This window comes from Sus scrofa, chromosome 2 (genome assembly GCF_000003025.6).
Source record: "Sus scrofa isolate TJ Tabasco breed Duroc chromosome 2, Sscrofa11.1, whole genome shotgun sequence".
NCBI classification, from domain to species: domain Eukaryota; kingdom Metazoa; phylum Chordata; class Mammalia; order Artiodactyla; family Suidae; genus Sus; species Sus scrofa.
This window is the reverse complement of record NC_010444.4, coordinates 140,480,949-140,501,391: the sequence shown is the minus strand read 5'-3', so window position 1 is coordinate 140,501,391 and position 20,443 is coordinate 140,480,949. Positions and strand designations below refer to the sequence as shown.

At 40.7% G+C, this 20,443-nt stretch overlaps 1 protein-coding gene and 1 long non-coding RNA gene across 3 annotated transcripts in view; one reads left to right on the top strand and one right to left on the bottom strand.

Annotated features, from left to right (window-relative positions):
* Positions 1-20,443, top strand: part of ETF1 (eukaryotic translation termination factor 1) — a 32,451-nt gene that overhangs the window by 2,990 nt on the left and 9,018 nt on the right. For both annotated transcript variants that reach the window (XM_003123975.6, XM_005661694.3), the window contains exons 3-4: positions 18,503-18,678; positions 19,331-19,470. In XM_003123975.6, the coding sequence (XP_003124023.1) occupies positions 18,503-18,678; positions 19,331-19,470 (316 nt within the window). The remainder of the gene's footprint in view (positions 1-18,502; positions 18,679-19,330; positions 19,471-20,443) is intronic.
* The window catches only part of LOC106509575, a 29,435-nt gene continuing 20,079 nt past the window's right edge, over positions 11,088-20,443 (bottom strand). Inside the window, exon 3 of the long non-coding RNA XR_001307225.2 lies at positions 11,088-11,609. This is a non-coding gene — a long non-coding RNA (uncharacterized LOC106509575). The remainder of the gene's footprint in view (positions 11,610-20,443) is intronic.

Below are 20,443 nucleotides of genomic sequence, written 5' to 3'. Positions count from 1 at the left end.
CCCACCCCACCCCCCTGCCCAATAATTTTGGGCATAAAATACTAGCTTTTAATTTAATGCTGGGATAAAAGTAATTTTGAAGTTGAGATAATAGGCATGTGAGTATCTCTTGATATATAGCCCCAATATAATGTAGCTTTAAAGTGGAACCACTTGCAAAATGGACTAGCCGATTAAATACATCTGAACAGAGTAAAGTTTCTAAACACAGTTATTTATTGAGGGATGTAGTATTTTTTAGATATTGTGTTGTTTTTTTGTTTGTTTGTTTGTTTGTTTTTTTGCCTTTTTCTAGGGCCACTCCCGCGGCATATGGAGGCTCCCAGGCTAGGGGTCTAATCGGAGCTGTAGCCGCTGGCCTACCTCAGAACCACAGCAATGTGGGATCCGAGCAGCGTCTGCAGTCTACCCTACAGCTCACGGCAACACCGGATCCTTAACCCACTGAGCAAGGTCAGGGATCGAACCTGCAACCTCATGGTTCCTAGTCGGATTCGTTAACCACTTCGCCACGACTGGAACTCCTAGATATTGTTAAGCAATGCATTATTTAATCCTCATAAGAGGTATTGCCACCATTTGGTGGAAAAGGCAAACTAAGACCAAGAGGTTAAATAGCTACTCTCTGAAATGTTACAGAGCTGGAATGTTGCAAAGCCCAGGATTTGAGCACTGTACCATAGTGTACAATGTATATATTTGGGGGGAGGGAGTTGTTTGTTTTTTATGGCTGCACCCACAGCATATGGAAGTTCCTAGGCCAGGGCTTGAAGCTGAGCTACAGCTGTGACCTGTGCCACAGCTGTGGCAACACTGGATCTTTTAACCCACTGTGCTGGGCTGGGGGTCAAACCTGTGCCTCTGCAGTGATCTACGGCACTACTGTCAGATTATTAACCTGCTGCACCATGGTATATACAAGACTGGACTTACTCAAATTGTAATCTGAGCTGTAACAGGCCGTTTTATGTTATGTCTATGGAAGACCACTTTTAGGAGCCAAAATGACTAAAATGGGGAACTTGCCAGGCATCTTTTTGTAGCCACATCACGCTTAATTTCTTGAGTTAAAAGGAGTGTCACACATATGACTTGAAATTAAGTTGGGTGGAACATACATATTTAGCTTTATGTAAGCCTGGAGGAATGTTAATTTCTGTATATGCTAATAAAATAACCAGCCAGTTCTTTTGCTGTATATAGGTTCCACTTAAAATTAGTGGTAGTTCTGGGTATTTTCTCCACAGTTGGCTTAATGAGGACAAATGTGTACATAAGCCAAAACTGGAACTAGGGCCATGTGAATGGAAACCATGGTTGTGGGTATTTTAATTAAGAAACTAAATCAGGGAGTTCCTGTCATGGCTCAGGGGAAACGAATCTCACTAGTATCCATGAGAATATGGGTTCGATCCCTGGCTTCATTCAGTGGGTTAAGGATCCGACATTGCTGTGAGCTGTGGTGTAGGTCGAACACACAGCTGAGATCCTGCATGGCTGTGGCTGTGGTGTAGGCCGGCAGCTGTTGCTTTGATTCGACCCCTAGCATGGGAGCTTCCATGTGCTGCGGGTGTGGCCCTTAAAAGCAAAAGAAAAGAAACTAAATCAGGTAAACATATGTAGGAGAAAAGTAAATGGGAAATATAGGGTTTTGTCCTAATGTTTTCTGCTGCAACAAGAGGTAGCCCCAGAAATAATGTTGGAAGCTTTATAGTTTTCAGATAATAAAATCATAACTAGTGCCTCCTATAACCAAGGACAGTAGTGAATGTGACCAAGGAGCAGACACGGTTAATTTGGTCTAAATTGTGTCTGTGGGTATTAGAATGTATTTTCACTTATCTTCAGGGAAGCTTGTATGTTCATATATAATGAGGGCTCAGACAGATAACCTGTGTTTGAAAACCAGTATAGTTTGTAAGCTTCTTTTGTGTTTTCTATGGTCTTTGGGCTGGTTTGTTGGAGTTCCTGTCATGGCTCAACGGTAACAAATCCAACAGTATCCACGAGGTCGAGGGTTCAATCCCTGGCCTCTCTCAGTAGCTTAAGGATCTGGCGTTGCGTGAGCTATGGTGTAGGTCACAGACACAGCTTGGATCTGGTGTGGCTGTGGCTGTGGTGTAGGCCGGAAGCTACAGCTCCGGTTAGACCTGTAGCTTGGAACTTCCATATGCCTTGGGTGCATATAGAATAAAAAAGACCAAAAAAAAAGCTTTTGTTAAATATAACTTGTAGATGTACTGACAGAAGGGAATAAAAATTACCTGGTCATATATGATTGTCTTTCCTGCTCCCAAATACGATGTGGGGGGGGGGGGCTATTTTTTCTTCTCTACTTTGAGTAGTTCTGATACTAAATATGTGGTGTTTTTTCCCACACCAAGCACCAGGCAGTTCTCCAGTTGTCACTGGCCACCAAGTGTCCTACAGTTTAATTCAATTCTGATACTACCCAGAGTTGGCATCAGATCTCACAAAGTAAAGAGCTCAGTCCCACAAGACTGCCCCCACATGAAATGCCAGTGCAAGTCTGGGCCTCGCCTACTTCCCAGACAGGTTATAAGTTGGGGGTTCCTATGACTCCCTCCTCGGGTTCAGTAATTTGTTAGAGTGGCCCCAAGAACTTAGGGAAACTATGTTAACTGGTTTATTATAAAGGATACAGATGAACAAGCAGATAAAGTGATACATGGGGCAAGGTCCAGAAGAGGCCAAGTGCAGAAGCTTCTGTCCCTGTGGAACTGAGGTATGCCACCTGGGTTTACCAATGCAGAAGCTCATTAAATCTTGTTTAGGAGTTTCTATAGAGCGTCATCTACAACTTCCCCTTCCTTTAGGTCTGTGGATGGAGCTATAAGTTCAGCTCTCAAAATGGCTTGGTCTTTCTCATGATCAGTCCCATCCTAAGTCACTTCATTGGCATAAACTCAGGTTTGTGCCTAGGGACTCTATGAATAACAAAACACTCAATTTCAGGAAATTCTAAGATTTTTAAATATTAAGGGCAAATAATATCGACAGATTGTGATTTGAATAAAGTGTGTAGAATATGTTTGGGTACCTTCCCCAAGTGAAAATTGTTGATTAGTAGAATATGACACTTGGAATGTTCTCAGAGTGATGAATTTCAAGTATTTTATTTTTACTTTAGTTTTCCACATCCTTAAAGAGCTTGCTATAACTAAATTCGTCCTTTGTAGTTTTTTATACTGATACCAGAACATTTGGGCTCTTAAAGAGGGCTTTTTTTCTTCTGGCTTTCCCTACCTCTCTTGTCTGCTTAGACAAATAAAAGACCCTAATAGAGAAAAGTCAAGAATTAGAATATTTTTAATTTCTTGGAAAGAGATGAGTATAGAACAAATAACTACAGAGGTCTTGTTCTTTTCACTAAGGGGTCAGAATACAGATGCCACCAACAGGTCTGAGCCATGAGAAGAGAGAAAAGAGGTAATAAAGGGAAAAGGGAGATAGAAGAGTCTATTTGAGAGGGTGTGGTACTGTTGATGCATCCACGCCAAGTGTCATAGGCTGCCTGCCTTAACTCAAAACTAGTCCTAACAGCTGTTGTATTCTGGCATGGTGTTCTCTGCACTGTGAACCTAATGAACAATTATTCCCTTTGAATTTCAACTCCTGACAGACTTCTCATTGTAATAGCAGATCCATTTATCCTTCCAGGAAAGGAAGGCTTGCTCTGGACACATTCCTAGATAAGCAAGAGTACCTGGTTAGAATACCATTTAAGGTCAGATGCATTGTAGGTCCCCAGTCTTGTCTTGCTTCCCACCTCATGACCCACCTTGTTGGACCCTTTTATCAGAGGGCCCTTCTCCTTTGAGCTTGGGGTTGGGGGTGTACTCAGTGTGGCCCCAAGTGCTTGGAACATGTTCGGTTGTCAGAAAACTTGAAATGTCAGTTTTGTATCAGGGCTAAAAGGCTTTGGATCCTCTTTAAAGAGTCAAGTAAATTTGCCTCTTTTTCCTAGACCTACTGCTGGAACTGTCCATCTGAGTACTTGGGCAGCAGAAATTTCTTCTGAGTCCAGCCTGTTCTCCAGGGATCTCAGAATAGAACCTTCTAGGATAGATTCTGTAGGTGTTGCTTAATTCTTTAGCAGCCTACTATTTTAGTAAGGGGGAGAAAAGATGGGGGGGGCTGAGGTTCTTTGCAGCAGGTTGGAAATTATGGGGTTTCTCATTGGGCCAGCTGTCCTCAGCATGATTAATTTCCCTCTGATAAGAGCTTTCTCTTATGCCACTGGACACACTTGGAACCCTTGCCTACTGTCTACTAGGAATGAAAACTTCCCTTTTTTCCCCCTCTTTCTAACAGATGTCTTTTTCTTTGAATCTGAGTGAATCAAGATAAAGAATGATGGAGTTCCCGTTGTGGCTCAGCAACTATGACTAGCATCCATGAGGATGAAGATTCAATCCCTGGCCTTGCTCAGTGGGTCAGGGATCCGGCGTTGCTGTGAGCTGTGGTGTAGGTTGCAGACGCGGCTCAGATCAGCAGTGTTGTTGTGGTTCTGGTGTAGGCTGGATTAGATCCCTAGCCTGGGAACCTCCATATGCCATGGATGCAGCCCTAAAAAGACCAAAAAAAAAAAGACAAAGAATGATCGCTTTTTTTCTTACTTCTTCCAAAACATAATTGAGTTTGATTAAGAGCTATAATTTCATTATTCTTCTGTGGATACAAAGACGAAAACAGACTTCTTTTTATGTTGATAAATCGATCAAGCTCTATGCTTTATTCCAATCCTTTCTCTTTTAACGACTTAATTTTTTTTTCTTTCTGATAAGATTTTAATTTTTTCTATTATGGTTGATTTACAGTGTTTTGTCAATTTCTGCTGCACAGCAAAGGAAGCCAGACACACACACACACATTTTTTTCTCACATTATCCTCCATCATCTTCCATCACAAGTAACTAGACAGTTCCCTGTGCTATATCATCTACTTTAATTTGTATGTAATAGGTGTCTTTTAAGTATTTACGTGTTCACTTGGCCCTTTTTTTTTAACCTTCAGGTTGTTTTAAAACTTTTTTTTAACACCAGTTTTTAGACATGTAGCTTTCATCCAGTGTATATTTTGTCTTTACACTGTCATCGTCTTTCCTCCCAGTTCAGAGGACTGGAAGTGTTCAGATGCCTGACAACAACTTTTTCTCATGCAGACAACTTGGGGTTACTGGGCCTCATACTCTTCTGTTTTCACATTTTCATTCTATCCTTTAAGGTCTCCTTTAGAAGAATGATCCTAGTCCAGACAAAGATTGTCTTTTTCCTGCCATGCCTGACCTTCTAAAGTAGACTTTTCCCCAGACTCAAATCTAAGTATGTGGAAAACGAGCCCACAAGTGTATTTTTACTATTAACAAGCTTCATCAAACATCTGCTGTAGGTTGGACACTTAAACATTTAGGGGAGCAGTGTATGATGCCGCGAGAACACAGTCTGTCTGGCACACAATCTTGATAACAAGAACCATTCCCAGCCCCATGTTAATAAGTACTGAATAATACAGTACACAGTGGAGGAGATGTAATGTAAGCATATGATTTGGATCTTGAATGAGGTGTTGAGCATTGTCAAAAGCAGAAGGAGACTGTTTAACTGCTTAAGCAGATGTCCTAGGCAAGGCAAGTGGTCAAAGAATGTTACTATGGGCATTGGTATTATTTAGCTGACACAGTATCTTTGATACACTGGTATAGTGGAGCTGTAACTGATCTGCAACTTCGAAATGGTAATTGAAATTCATTCTTATTAAAAGCCAGTTAGCTTAAAATTAAATTCAGAAGCTTCGTGTTGGTTGATGGGTTTTGAGTTGTATAGAAATAGTGCAGCATATTTGCATACATGTGGCTTGTTGGTAAAACTGGCTTGACAATTTAAGTTTGACTTTCAGCATAAACTTTTTTTTTTTTTTTGCAAGTGATGAAAATGTACTCATCCCCAAACATGAATTCCTTAATACTTGTGGACATTTTTAGCTTTTAACTGAAGAAAAAAAGTTTTCTTCTTTTCTAGCTACCCCATTCTCTGGCATCTCCTGTCCTCTGTGACTCCGGTTAAGCAAGCTGGATCCTCAGGAAAGACAGAGGTTCATGGACAAAACAGATGTATTTTAATCAAGTAATGAAACTAGTTTTCTGAAGATGGCTTGAAGAGCATTGTATTTTGGCTCCTCACAACAACTCTGTAAGGAAAGCTATTACTGCCATTTCATGGATGAAGAAATTTGAAGTATGGAGAGATTAAGTAGCTCGCCTAATATCACAGCCTAGTAAGGGGCAGTGCTAGATTCTGTTCCCACTTTACTAATTCTAAAGTCTCTGATCCTAACTATTATACTATGCCACTGTGTTCTTTGATTAGTATTTCTTTTGCTGAATAGAAACATCTTCCATTCTCTTTTAAAAGGAGGATTCTTGTCCATGGAGATTTGCGGTTTACCAGAGGGAGCAGGTGTGCTGAGACCTAGGAGCAAAGATAAAAGGGAACGGGCATGCTGTGTGCAAATCTACTCTAGGAGGAACTTGGGTACTGAACATGTTTGTTTTTAATGAGCATCATTGGTGAGGGAAATAACTTTCTCTTAAATCCTTCCCAAGAACCTCATTTGTGTGTTAGAAAGAAAATTAACAGGAAAGCTGTGGCTTTTGTTTTGCTTGAAGAGTACTTGCAAGAAAGATAAGAAGTGGACTTTTTCATATATAGGGTCCTCTCTGGAACACTGGTTGTTAGTTAGTCCCTAATGTTGGTTGCGATTGATAGCTACTGGCCTTGTGCTGATGTGAGAGTGCTAGAGAAATTTTCCAGCTTCTGCTGCTCTCTGGTGGAATATTCCACTAGGATGATTTGTTTGTTTTTGGTTTCCTTTTTATGACAAAGTAAATTCCTGTAATTGTAGAAAAACTACTCCATCACGTATATACAGTTTTTGTTTTGGATGACAGTGATCCTAGAGCTTTTGAGGATGAAACATTAAAATAAGCCTTTTGTAAACTTTCTGCTAAAAAATTTTGGGACATCCTGAGTTGTATCCTCTAGGATAGGGGCTGCTTTAATGTCTTAGTATGTTCAGATCTTGTTACTTCTCCCATCTGTTAATGGCATCTGACCCCTAAGGTCAATATTTCCAGTAACTTTGTCTAGCCTCTGAATAGTAACAGAATTCTCCCTTAGTCTGATTTCTATAAGCTCTTAAAAAGGTAGCCCCATTCACCTCTGCCTGCAGGATCAGTGAGGGCGGACCAAATTAAAGGTGGCAAAAGAAGATATTTTGGAAGTGTTAGTTTCGTTATGGTAAAGACTCATGGGATGTTTTGAGCTTTATAGTGAAGCTAAAGCAAGGACAGTTAGTCATTTCCAGGCACATGTTAGTTCCTCTCCAAAGATTGGCAAACTTTTCATTGGTGCTTTATTTAGTAGTTTAGAATAAATCTCTGGTGTCTGCTTAGAGCATGTAGAGAAGACCCTATTTCTTATATTAGCAATTAACCACTTACTCATTCTCAAATATTTGAGCATCCACTACGTACTAAAATGATTTCTGCCTTCAAGAAGCTAGTGTAAGCAAGTGTAGTTTAAAGTTTTAAAGGGGAATTAATTTCTCTATTTCTCCCTTGTGATAAATCACAAAAACAGCCTCTAGGGTTAGAACCATCTTGTTCTGAACTAGGTGGTTTTGGTTTGGTTCTTTTGTTCTGTTGAAAGTTTTGGCAGGCTCTGTAACCCAATAAAAGTGATAACCACCTACCACAAAGTCAACTCTCTTTGGACTTCACTCAGATTCAAATAAGACTTCAGTACCACCGGCAGTGCTGCTGCTGCTGCTCCCCCTGCCCCCAGCCGTGCCATGCCTTTAAGTCTTTCTGACTTCTATTAATGGCAAGGGGGTGGGGCATGAGAAGCTATCAGTTGCATCTAGTCACCATTAGTGATCTATCTGCTATCCATGCCAGGCACTTGACTTACATTCTTTTATAGAATCCTCATGACCTTGTGAAATAAGTAGAAACTGAGTCCCAAATGGATTTATGTGGAATCTGCCCTAGGTTGGGCCTATCTCATTTGAAAACCCGTGCTGGTAACCACCCTCTTACATTCCCATATTAAACCGATGATAAAATTTGCTTTAATTTCCAAGTTTAAACTTACTTTTGTGCATTTGGCGAAAGAAAAATGGAAAACTCGTAGTAAATAAAATCACAAAAAGGAGGAGAAACTCGAGAGGATTTTCGGCTGGTGATACATATAATGTAGCTAGCTTATTTAATAAATCCCAGAAATAATAAGATGAGCTTTGTGAGCTTGAAAAGGGAATAGGAGAAATGTTGGTCATCAATATCCTAGGCATATCTCAGTCAAACACTGAGATGAAAGCTTCTTGGGGAATATATCCTCTAAATCCCAACTAGAGAGTACAGTGAGCAGTCCCTTAAATGTTCCTGGCCCTAACCTGAAAGTTGTTATATTATGTAGGGCTGGTAGGCTGGATGGCAGGGAATTTTATGGGGGCAGGTTCCAGCTAGAAACTCACATCTGAGCCCTCAGAATTCATTGTGGTTGTGTGAGTGCTAGGATAAATGACTGCAGCTTACTTTGAGCAAACAGGCTCTGAGATTCTCTCTCTCTCTCTCTCTTTTTTTTTTTTTTTTTTTTTTTTTGGCTTTTTAGCGCCACGCCCTTGGCATATGGAGATTCCCAGGCTAGGGGTCTAATTGGAGCTGTAGCCTCCGGCCTACGCCACAGCCACAGCAACGCCAGAATCCGAGCCGCATCTGTGACCTAAACCACAGCTCACAGCCACACCAGATCCTTAACCCATTGAGTGAGGCCAGTGATCCAACCCACAACCTCCTGGTTCCTAGTCAGGTTTTGTTTCCACTGTGCCATGATGGGAACTCCCTTGAGTTTCTCTTTAGGTAGGGGTGAAGTCATGGAGTCTCCTTGAGGTCCTGCTTAGAGGCATAGAAAGTAAGCCGAGACACAGTGATGTGATTTTTTTTTTAACTCAATGAATTTTATTATATTTATAGTTGTACAACTACCATCACAACCTACTTTTACATTTCCATCCCGAATCCCCAGCCCATCCCTCCCCCTCCCAACCTGTCTCCTTTGGTAACCATAAGTTTTTCAGAGTCTGTGAGTCAGTTTCTATTCTGCAAATAAGTTCATCATGTCCTTTTTTTAGGTTCCACATATAAGTGATAGCATATGATGTTTGTCTCTGTCTAACTTCACTTAGCATAAAATTATTTCTAGGTCCATCCATGTTGCTGCAAATGCCATTATTTCGTTCCTTTTTATGGTTGAGTAATATTCCATTGTATGTATGTACCACATCTTTATCTACTGCTCTGTCATGGACATTTAGGTTGCTTACATGTCTTGGCTTTTGTATATAGTGCCCCAGAGAACATTGGGGTACATGTATCTTTTCAAGTCGTAGTTTTCCCTGGATAGATGCCCAGGAGTGGGATTGCCGATCAAATGGCAATTCTATTTTTAGTTTTTTGAGGAATCTTCATACTGTTTTCCAAAGTGGTTGCACCAGTTTACATTCCCACCAACAGTGTAAGAGGGTTCCCTTTTCTCCACACCCTCTCCACCATTTATTGTTTGTAGACTTTTTGGTGATGGGCATTCTGGCTGGTGTAAGGTGGTATCCACAGTAATTTTTTAAATTTTATTTTATTTTTGCTGCACCTGCAGCATATGGAAGATCCCTGGACAGGGAACGAATCTAAGATGCATCTGCAAACTATTCCATAGCTGTGGCAACACTGGATCCTTAACCCAATATGCCACAGTAGGAGCCCTGAGTTTTCTTCTTGAAAGAGCTTTCAGTCCTGACAATTCGCACAACCTTATGTTTCTCTGGCCATAGTGTTTAGGGGGCATGAAACCTTGGATTGGTTAAGTAACTAACTGGTGGTCTTACCCTAACCTCCAATCCTAGGGAAAGATACTTTTCTTCAACAGTAACCTTTGAGAATGAGGGGACAGAAAGCTGTCAGCTGGCTGTTTCTTTTCTTTTTTTTTTTTTTTTTTGTCTTTTTTTTGCTATTTCTTAGGGCTGCTCCCTCGGCATATGGAGGTTCCCAGGCTAGGGGTCCAATCGGAGCCATAGCCACCGGCCTACACCACAGCCACAGCAACTTGGGATCCGAGCCGCGTCTGCAACCTACACCACAGCTCACGGCAGCGCCGGATCGTTAACCCACTGAGCAAGGGCAGGGACCGAACCCGCCACCTCATGGTTCCTAGTCGGATTCGTTAACCACTGCGCCACGACGGGAACTCCTGGCTGTTTCTTTAAATTCTCTTCCTTCCTGAGTTTCATCTAGTTTTATTTACTGTCCATATTTAGTCTGTGTACAGCTACTTCCTCTGTCTCCCAGCTGTTTTATTTCTCAGAAGTTAGGCTTCTGGGTGGAAGCACTGCTGAACTTTTCTTTGATATATGAAAGTGCCCCTAAATGATGAGAACAAGAAGTAAGCTGGAAACAGGGGCCCCTGGAAGCCTTCCAGGGCATATTGTATGTTGTGTCTGGTTTCGCCGTTTTTTACAACCTGCATGTGAATCATTGCTGTACACCTCATAATTCAGTGGCTCTTGAATGACAGCCTTTTGATTTTGGGGAAGGGACAGTGACAAAGCAGAGGAGTGGATGAAAACTACTAAAAGATGGCTTTAGTTTACATATACTGCCAGCAGCTCCTTAGTGAGAGCTTTATTCCTCATTCTCCCCTGAATGTTGTTCGCTCTACTTTAAAATGAAATACTTGGCTTCCTTGGTTTTATTTTGGTGTTTATACAAACTGGTCTCCGCAGCTTTGAGTGTCTTGCCTGGGGTGGGGGGTAGGGGTTTGGGGAGTGTTTGCACTGTTTGGAAACTTTCCTGGAAGAAAAAATGTAGTAGCCTTTAAATTTCTAGAGTAGAAGCCATCCTTATTTCCTCATCCCCAATCAGGTGTTTGATGAATTCAGAAACTTAAGGTTTCCCCTAGATTGAGTAGAGAGAGGCACAAAGGGAAACTAGTGAAAGGTAATTTTTTTTTTCTTTAACATTAGTCACAATTCAAAGTGATAAGAGGCCAAGACTAACTTCCAAGGAGTGTTTCCAGATTTGGGGACTTGATGGAAATCTACCAAACAAAACCATTTGGCTAGCTGTACTTCCAAACCAATTTACAGGTGGAATCCTATAACAGGATTAGGTTCTTAGCTGTCTCTGTTACTTTGTCTCCTCTAGGATTTTACATGGATGTGAGTTGAGTGTAAGGTTGTCCAACTCTATACTATACCATAAAGTTGCTTAATGAATGCTTATCTTCTTAACCTGTCTGCAGTGAAAAGTAAATAGCTGCTTATCTTAAGGTCATTGCTTTGTCCTCAGCATGATTATCTTGCTTTAGGGATTTCCTTTAGGCATTTTGGGTTCATTCAGTTAAATTATTCCAACATCCTCTTTAGCCTCAAATTTTGCATCCTTTGGGGTTTGGTGCCTGTTAGCTTCCTGAGCTCTGAGCCTTCACCCCTGCTGTCCTTGGAGCACCTTCTCAAAAAGTTTTTCTTCAGAAGCCTAGCAAGATAAATATTAGAAGTAAAGCAGTTTGTTATATTTGGTTGCTGAAAAATTGGATCCAAAGAACACTAACTAACTATAAAGAGCATTTTTCTTTGTAATAGAAGATACCGGTTTGTTTCATTTGGGAATTCTTTTTCCATCTAATTCTGAAACTGAAATGTGGCCACAAGTGGAACTGTATGTGTATCTGATGTTTTTTTTTTTCTTTCTAGGCACTTTATCTTGGATTTTAAAAGTTCCTTCTATGTAGTTGTGCTATGAAAATTAAAATTAGAGAGTGATACAGGTGACTTAGTGTAGATACGTGTGTGCATGAGCAAGGGATTCTTCATAATCACTCTGGTTTGTCAGTACTATATTTAGATGTTTAACTAATTTAAATAATGGAACTAGATGTATATATTTATATAGATGAAGAAGTAACATGGGTCAGATGTGGTGTTTGGATATACTTTATCAAGACATGAAATATATCCTGGAAGCAGTTTTTTATTGTTTGTTTTCTGTTTATGAATGATCAGTTTGTGCTTATGTTTGCTCACAAATGAAGTTGCTTATCATAAATTTGTTTGATTCTCTGGTTTGGCTAGAATATTTAGTTGTTCCCCTATCCAAGGGGTGGCAGCAGAGCACACACCATACTTTACAATGTACTGTCATCAATCAACTTGTAGTTCTTTGGGGAAAGTATCAGAGGTTGTAAGCCCAAGGTATTGAATAGAAATCCCACCAGAAACCACGTTGGTTTTGGAGACAGAACATTAGCTGACAATCAGAGAGTAACTATTTTGATAGCGGAAGGGCTCGATAGCCAGCTTGTCTCCTTCTAAAGAAAACTTGTGTGACTGGGGAACCTGTAGAATTTACAACTAGGAGAAAACTTTCAGAGGGTGGGGTCTTGTGTAAAGGGGGTCCTTTTCTAATGCTGGTACCAAGGTACACATTTGTGAAGTTAGTTTTCATCTAGGAAGATACATTTCCAGACACTTCCAAATTGCAAACAGCTGTAGTTATAAAGATAATATAGGGGTTTTCTCTGTTTTTTGATGTCATTCCCCTCACTATTGCCTCTTCTTTCTTATTAGTCATTTGGCACACAGGCCCATCTCAGTTGACACTATCCATATTTCTAATTTCTTTTTCTTTCCAACTTCCACCCGCCAGACACTGGCTATATGACGTTACGCAAGCTTGGTGATTAGGGGAAAGTTTAGGTGATCACATTTCTTTTTCCTTTTCTTTCTTTCTTTCTTTCTTTTTAATAAGGTATAGTTGATTTACAGTGTGACAATTTCTGCTGTATAGAAAAGTGAACAATCATATGTATATGTATATACAATAAGTATATGTATATACAATCGTGTGTGTGTGTATGTATGTGTATATTACAAAACCCCTTTCTTATATTATCTTCCATCATGGTCTGTCCCAAGAGACTGGGTATAGTTCCCTGTGCTGCACAGTAGGACCCCACTGTTTATCGATTCTAAATGTAATCATTTGGATCCAGTCCATCCCCCTCCCTCCACTCTCCTCCCCCTGGGCAACCACAGATCTAATCTCTATGTCTGAGGTGATCTCATTTCTTAACATGCTTTGGCTCAGATCAGCTTTTTAAACATGTACAATACATTTTCATCAAGCCAGAAGGAAACCCCCATACCCATTGCCAGTCATTCCCCATTCTACCTTGGTGGTCACTTTCCTTTCCCTGTCTCTGAATTGTCTATTCTGAACATTATATATAAATAGAACAATGCAGGCATGATCTTTTTTAAAAAAAAAACTTTTTCATTATTTATGTAATGTAATTAATTTACTAGCACTCCATCGCTTTTACTGCTGAATCATATTCCATTGTGTGAATATACTGCATTTTGTTTATCCATTTATCAGGTGGATATATTTTTTTCTACCTTTTTTTTTTTTTTTTTTGATTCTGTGATTGCACTCCTGGCATGTGGAAGTTCCTAGGCCAGGCACTGAACCTGCAGGCCACAGCAGTGATCCAAGCTGCCTCAGTGACAACACCAGATCCTTAACCCACTACATCACAAGAGAACTCCTTTTTCCTACTTTTTAATGCCTCAGTGAACACAACTTTTTGTGTATACCTCGGTTTTCATTTCTCTTGAGCATATACTTAGCAGTGGAATGGTTAGGTCATACAGTAACTCTGTGTTTAGCCTTCTGGGGAGCTGCCAAGCTGTTTCTACCATTTTATATATTAAGCAGTGTTGTATAAAGGTTTCAGTTTCTCCACATCCTGTATCTGAGAAATGTCTATTCAGGTCCATTTGATCTAGATAATTGAATACTTTATGTATGTATGTATTTTTGTCTTTGTAGGGCTGCACCCACAGCATATGGAGGTTCCCAGGCTACGGGTCCAATCGGAGCTGTAGCTGCCGGCCCAGCTCACAACCACAGCAACTCGGGATCCAAACCACGTTTGTGACCTACACCACAGCTCAGGGCAACGCCAGATCCTTAACCCACTAAGCAAGGCCAGGGATCGAACCCACATCCTCATGAATGCCAGTTGAGTTTGTTAACTGCTGAGCCACGATGGGAATGCCTAGATAATTGAATACTTTAAATAGTATTTTCTACTTTTTTTTGGGTATTAGTGAGAGTTCATAGGATTTGCATTTCCTAAACTAAGAAGAGAGTCACATGAGAAAAGCACCCTATGGAATTCCACTTACAGGAACCTTTTTTGAAGAGAAACCACCTAGAATGAACTCATTTGATGATTTTAATGTGCAACCATGGTTGAAAACTTCTTTTTTAAGGGAAATAAGTGTCTTAAATTTTTTAAGCATATAAATCGACTGACTGGTTCAGAGGTGGGTTTTGTTTTGTGGCAAAATACAACATATAAAAGTTACCATCTTGGAGTTTGTGCTGCAGAGGAAATGAATCCAACTAGTATCCACGAGAATGCAGGTTCAATCCCTGGCCTCGCTCAGTGGGTTAAGGATCTGGTGTTGCTGTGAGCTGTAGTGTAAGTCGGAGACTCGGCTGGAATCCTGTGTGGCTGTGGTGTAGAAAGTTACTATCTTAACCATTTTTAGGGTACGGTTTAATAGTGTTGAGTACTTTCACAGTATACATCCATCCATTGGTGGACATTTGACAATTTTGATTGATTTGATTGTTGCTCCTTTGAGCAATAGTACACGAGTGTTTGGTTCTTAGCTTTCACTCTTTGGGTGCATACTCAGATGGAATTGCTAGATCTGCTAGATTGAGTCTGTTTAACTATTTGAGGAACTGCCATGCTGTTATCCAGAATGGGTATACCGTCACCTAACATCCACAGTGCATACCGGTTCCCTTATCTCTGTAGCCCTGCCAATATTTTACTTTTGTTCGTCTTTTTTTATTTTATTTTGTAAATAGTGGACAATGTTATTGGGTGTGGAGTGGTTTTGTGTTTTAATTTGCATTAGCCTAATAATAATCATTGAATTGGTATGTTTTGATGTTGTAGTTTCACATTTTCTTTAAATAGAACTAGGGGAGTTCCCGTCGTGTCGCAGCAGAAGCAATCCAACTAGGAACCCTGAGGTTTCGGGTTCGATCTCTGGCCTCACTCAGTGGTTAGGGATCCGGCGTTGCCGTGAGCTGTGGTTGTAGGTCGCAGATGCAGCTCTGATCCTGAGTTTCTATGGCTTTGGTGTAGGCCAGTGGCTGTAGCTTCGATTAGACCCCTAGCCTGGGAAACTCCATATGCCTCAAGTGCGACCCTAAAAAGCAAAAAAAAAAAAAACAAAACTAGGAATATTGAACTGAGGTATTTTTTTCTTTGTCTTTGTTGTTGTTGTTGTTGTTGTTGTTGCTATTTCTTGGGCCACTCCCACGGCATATGGAGGTTCCCAGGGCTAGAGGTTGAATCGGAGCTGTAGCCATTGGCCTACACCAGAGCCACAGCAATGCAGGATCCAAGCCACGTCTGCAACCTACACCACAGCTCATGGCAACGCCGGATCGTTAACCCACTGAGCAAGGGCAGGGACCGAACCCGCCACCTCATGGTTCCTAGTCGGATTCGTTAACCACTGCGCCACGACGGGAACTCCGAACTGAGGTATTTCTTAACTGGTGATGCCAATAAGCATCTTGAGAATGTCTAGGTAAAAAAAGATATGTTGCTGGCATCAGTATTAAGGTTACAAAGAGGCGGTGACTGCTCAGAAGGGACCTCTCCCATGTGACAAGATCTTGGTGGTTGTCTCCATAGTTCAGGGTTTAGTCCTGCTTTTAAGTTGTAGAAATTTGAATATGCTTGGGTACTTAGAGTTGATCAGACTCAACATTGCTCTCTTTAATCAAACTCCAAAGTGATTAATATGTAAAATATATTTAGTGATCCATTTATTTAGGGGGAGTGGTATCAGAGAGATTACCTGACTGAGATATTTGTGTGAATCCAAGGTTCTCATTTCCCATTATCAGGATACTTAGGGTGCTAAATTAGTGATTATAAATTTTTGTAGTGAGCATGGAATTTTAAAAGGAGGAAATGGGATATTAAATTGGTATTTCATCTAGACTTTGGAAAGACTTGTTGCACCATCCTGTGATGGCCTCACTCTCTGAAGAAACACCAGATTCCAAGCCCCTGCCTTGGACTCAAGGTCAGATTCCAGCCTGTTGTCCACCCATATCAAAGCTTCTCTCTTTGTCCTTGGGGACTATGATGTGTTTCCCAAGCATCCCTTAGTCCCTTGCTTCTTTACATATTACATAGTTAATATTTATTCAAATAATTGAGCACCTGCCATATCCCTTTTAAAACAATTTTTTTTAAAGTATAGTTGATTTACAATGTTGTATTTCTGGTATACAGTAAAGTGACTCCATTATACATGGATATTCTTTTTCATATTTTTTTCCATTATACATTATTACAGGATATCAAATACAGTTCTCTGTGCTATATAGTGCCATGTTGTCAGGTTTTCAGTTTTTGTTTTTGTCTTTTGTCCTTTTAGGGCTACACCTGCAGCATATGGAGACTCCCAGGCTAGGGGTCTAATCGGATCTGTAGTCGCTGGCCTACTCCAGGGCCGCAGCAACGCCAGATCCAAGCCTTGTTTTTGACCTACACCACATTTCAGCAATGCTGGATCCTTAACCCACTGAGCAAGGCCAGGGATCGAACCCGCAACCTCATGGTTCCAAGTCAGATTCGTTTCCGCTGTGCCACCAGGAGAACTGTTTGTCAGTTTTATATATAGTAGTTTGTACCTGCTAATTCCAAACTCCTAGTTTATCCCTGCCCACCGCCTTCCCCCTTTGGTAGTAACTATGTTTATTTTCTATGTCTGTGAGTCTTTCTGTTTTGTAAATAACTTCAACTTGTATCATATTTTAGATTCCACATATAAGTGATATCATGTGGTTATTTGTCTCTGTCTGACTTCATAATGATCTCTAGGTCTATCCATGTTGCTGCAAATGGCATTATTTCATTCTTTTTATGGCTGAGTAATATCTCATTGTCTGCATTTTTATCCCTTCATCCGTCAGTGGACGTTTAGGTTGTTTCCATATCTTGGCTATTGTGAATAGTACTGCAGTGAACACTGGAGTGCATGTATTCCCTTGAATCATTGTTTTGTCTTAGTATATGCCAAGAAGTGGGATTGCTGGATCATAGGGTAATTCTATTTTTAGTTTTCTGTAGAACTTCCATACTGTTTTCCATAGTGGCTGCACCAACTTATATTCCCATCAATAGTGAAGGAATGTTTGCTTCTCCTTCCCTCTCCAGCTTTTATTTGGATACTTAGTAGTGATGGCCATTTTGACTAATATGAGATGATACCCCAGAATGGTTTTGATTTGCATTTTTCTAATAATTAGCAATGTTGAGTTTTTTTTTCATGTGCTGTTGGACATCCGTAGGTCTTTGGAGAAATTACTAGGTCTTCTGCCCATTTTTTTTATTGGATCCTTTGGGGGTTTTGTTACGGACTGTATGTATGAGCTATTTGTATATTTTGGAAATTAAGCAAATGTTTTCTTCCATTCCACAGGTTGTCTTTTTGTTCTATTTATGGTTTCCTTTGCTTTGCAAAATTTTGTAAATTTAATTAGGACCCATTTGTTTGTTTTTACTTTTATTTCTATTGCCTTGGGAGAGTGACCTAAGAAAATATTACTGTGATTTATGTCAGAGAATGTTTTGTCTGTGTTCTCTTCTAGTAGTTTTATGGTGTCTTATATTTAAATACAGGTCCTTAAGCCATTTGAATTTGTTTTTGTGTATGGTGTGAGAGTGTTCTAACTTCATGGATTTTACATGCATTTGTCAAACCTTCCCAATACCACTTTCTGAGGAAGAGACTGTCTTTTATACATTGTGTATTCTTACCTCCTTTGTCAAAGATTTAATGCAACCATGGATGTGTGGGTTTATTTCTGGGCTCTCTAGTCTGTTCTGTTGATCCATACTGTACACTCTTCCTAGTTGTGGGTACACTTTGATTACAGTGGGTATAGCCCCTACCTTCATGATCATCTTGAGAGTGATTTATTTCAACTATTTTAGGGGCATCTCATTCTTAACTCCCTTTATATTTATGTAATACTTGAACCTCTAATGTCTTTTTTGTCTTTTTAGGGCTGCACCTGTGGCAGATGGAAGTTCCCAGGCTAGGGGTCGAATTGAGGTGCCAGCCTACACCACAGCCAAAGCAATGCAGATCCAAGTCACATCTGAGACCTACACCACAGGTCACAGCAACGCTGGATCCTTAACCCACTGAGCAAGGCCAGGGATCAAACCTGTGTCCTCATGGATACTAGTTGGGTTCATTACCGCTGAGCCACCACAGGAACTCCTTGAACCTCTAATGTTATTCTTTCTTCCACAGCAATGGCACAAGCATGATATCACTGATCATTCCTCCCAAAGACCAGATTTCACGAGTGGCAAAAATGTTAGCAGATGAGTTTGGAACTGCATCTAACATTAAGTCACGAGTAAACCGCCTTTCAGTCCTGGGAGCCATTACATCTGTACAACAAAGACTCAAACTTTATAACAAAGGTAATTTGGAGCTTGTTCATTTACCTCCTCTACTTTGTTTGTCTTGGTTATAGTTTCCACTTTGATCCGCCATAATGCTTTTGATCATGAGTGTTTTCTTCACCCAGCCATTAGCATTGTCCCATTAGTATTTAAGTTATTTTTTGAATGTTAAGTAGTATTTACTGTACTTAAAAGAATAAATCCAGAGTTCCCGTCGTGGCACAGCAGAAACGAGTCTGACTAGGAACCACGAGGTTTCGGGTTCGATCCCTGGCCTCGCTCAGTGGGTTAAGGATCCGGCATTGCCGTGGCCTGTGGTGTAGGTTGCAGACACGGCTCGGATCGGGTGTTGCTGTGGCGTAGGCCGGAGGCTACAACTCTGATAGACCCCTAACCCGGGAACCTCCATGTGCCTCAGGTGTGGCCCTATAAAGACAAAATACAAAAAAAAAAAAAAAAGAAGAAGAAGAAGAAATCCTCCTTTTTAAAACATCTCGGGGAAGTTTTGAAATTGGGGAGAGAATTCTGCCTGAGAGATGTACAGATGTTTCACTTTATTTAAATTATGATTTAAATAAGGGGCAGGGACAATAGGCTATAGGAACATTTTTATTAATTGAGGAAAATTAGGTATGGATATAAGTAGAGACATTGTTTGTGTTCTTTGCAGTACCTCCAAATGGCCTGGTTGTTTACTGTGGTACAATTGTAACAGAAGAAGGAAAGGAAAAGAAAGTCAACATTGACTTTGAACCTTTCAAACCAATTAATACATCATTGTATTTGTGTGACAACAAATTCCATACAGAGGTAAGAAGTTCAAGTGTAGAATATTTTCATATTCCCAAAAGAAATGCCATAGCCATTAGCAGTCACTCCTAGTCCTCCCTCCCTACCTCCATACCCCAAGAACACTCTCAGCTCTAGGGTACCCCTAATCTTATTTTCTTTGTGTGTAGATTTGTTGTGCTGGACATTTCAGATAAATGGCCTTTTGTGACTGGTTTCTTTCACTCGGCGTGTTTTCAAGGTTCATCCATGTTGTGGCATGTATTATACTTCATTTCTTTTTATTACCAAACAGTATTTGCCACATTTTATCTATTCAGGGGTATGCCACATTTTATGTCTGTATATTTTCAGTGGTTGTGTGTGGCAAGAGGGTGTATACCCAGGTGGAATTTCTGGGTCATGTAACTATGTTTAACCATTTCAGGAATTGTCAGACTGTTGTCTAAATACTATGCCATTTTACAAGGCCGGCTATTTTCAATAAAAAATAAAAAGAATTGGAGTTCCTGTCGTGGCTCAGTCGTTAACGAATCTGACTAGGAACTATGAGGTTGTGGGTTCAATCCCTGGCCTTGCTCAGTGGGTTAAGGATCTGGCATTGCCGTGAGCTGTGGTGTAGGTCACAGACGCTGCTCAGATCTGGTATTGCTTTGGCTGTGGCGTAGGCCGGAGGCTACAGCTCCAATTAGACCCCTAGCCTGGGAACCTCCATATGCCGCAGGTGCAGACCTCAAAAAAAAGAAAAAATTATCTTTTTTTTTGTCTTTTTGCTATTTCTTTGGGCCACTCCCGTGGCATATGGAGGTTCCCAGGCTAGGGGTCGAATCGGAGCTGTAGCCACCGGCCTACGCCAGAGCCACAGCAACACCCGATCCAAGCCGCGTCTGCGACCTACACCACAGTTCACGGCAATGCCGAATCGTTAACCCACTGAGCAAGGGCAGGGACCGAACCCGCAACCTCATGGTTGCTAGTCGGATTCGTTAACCCC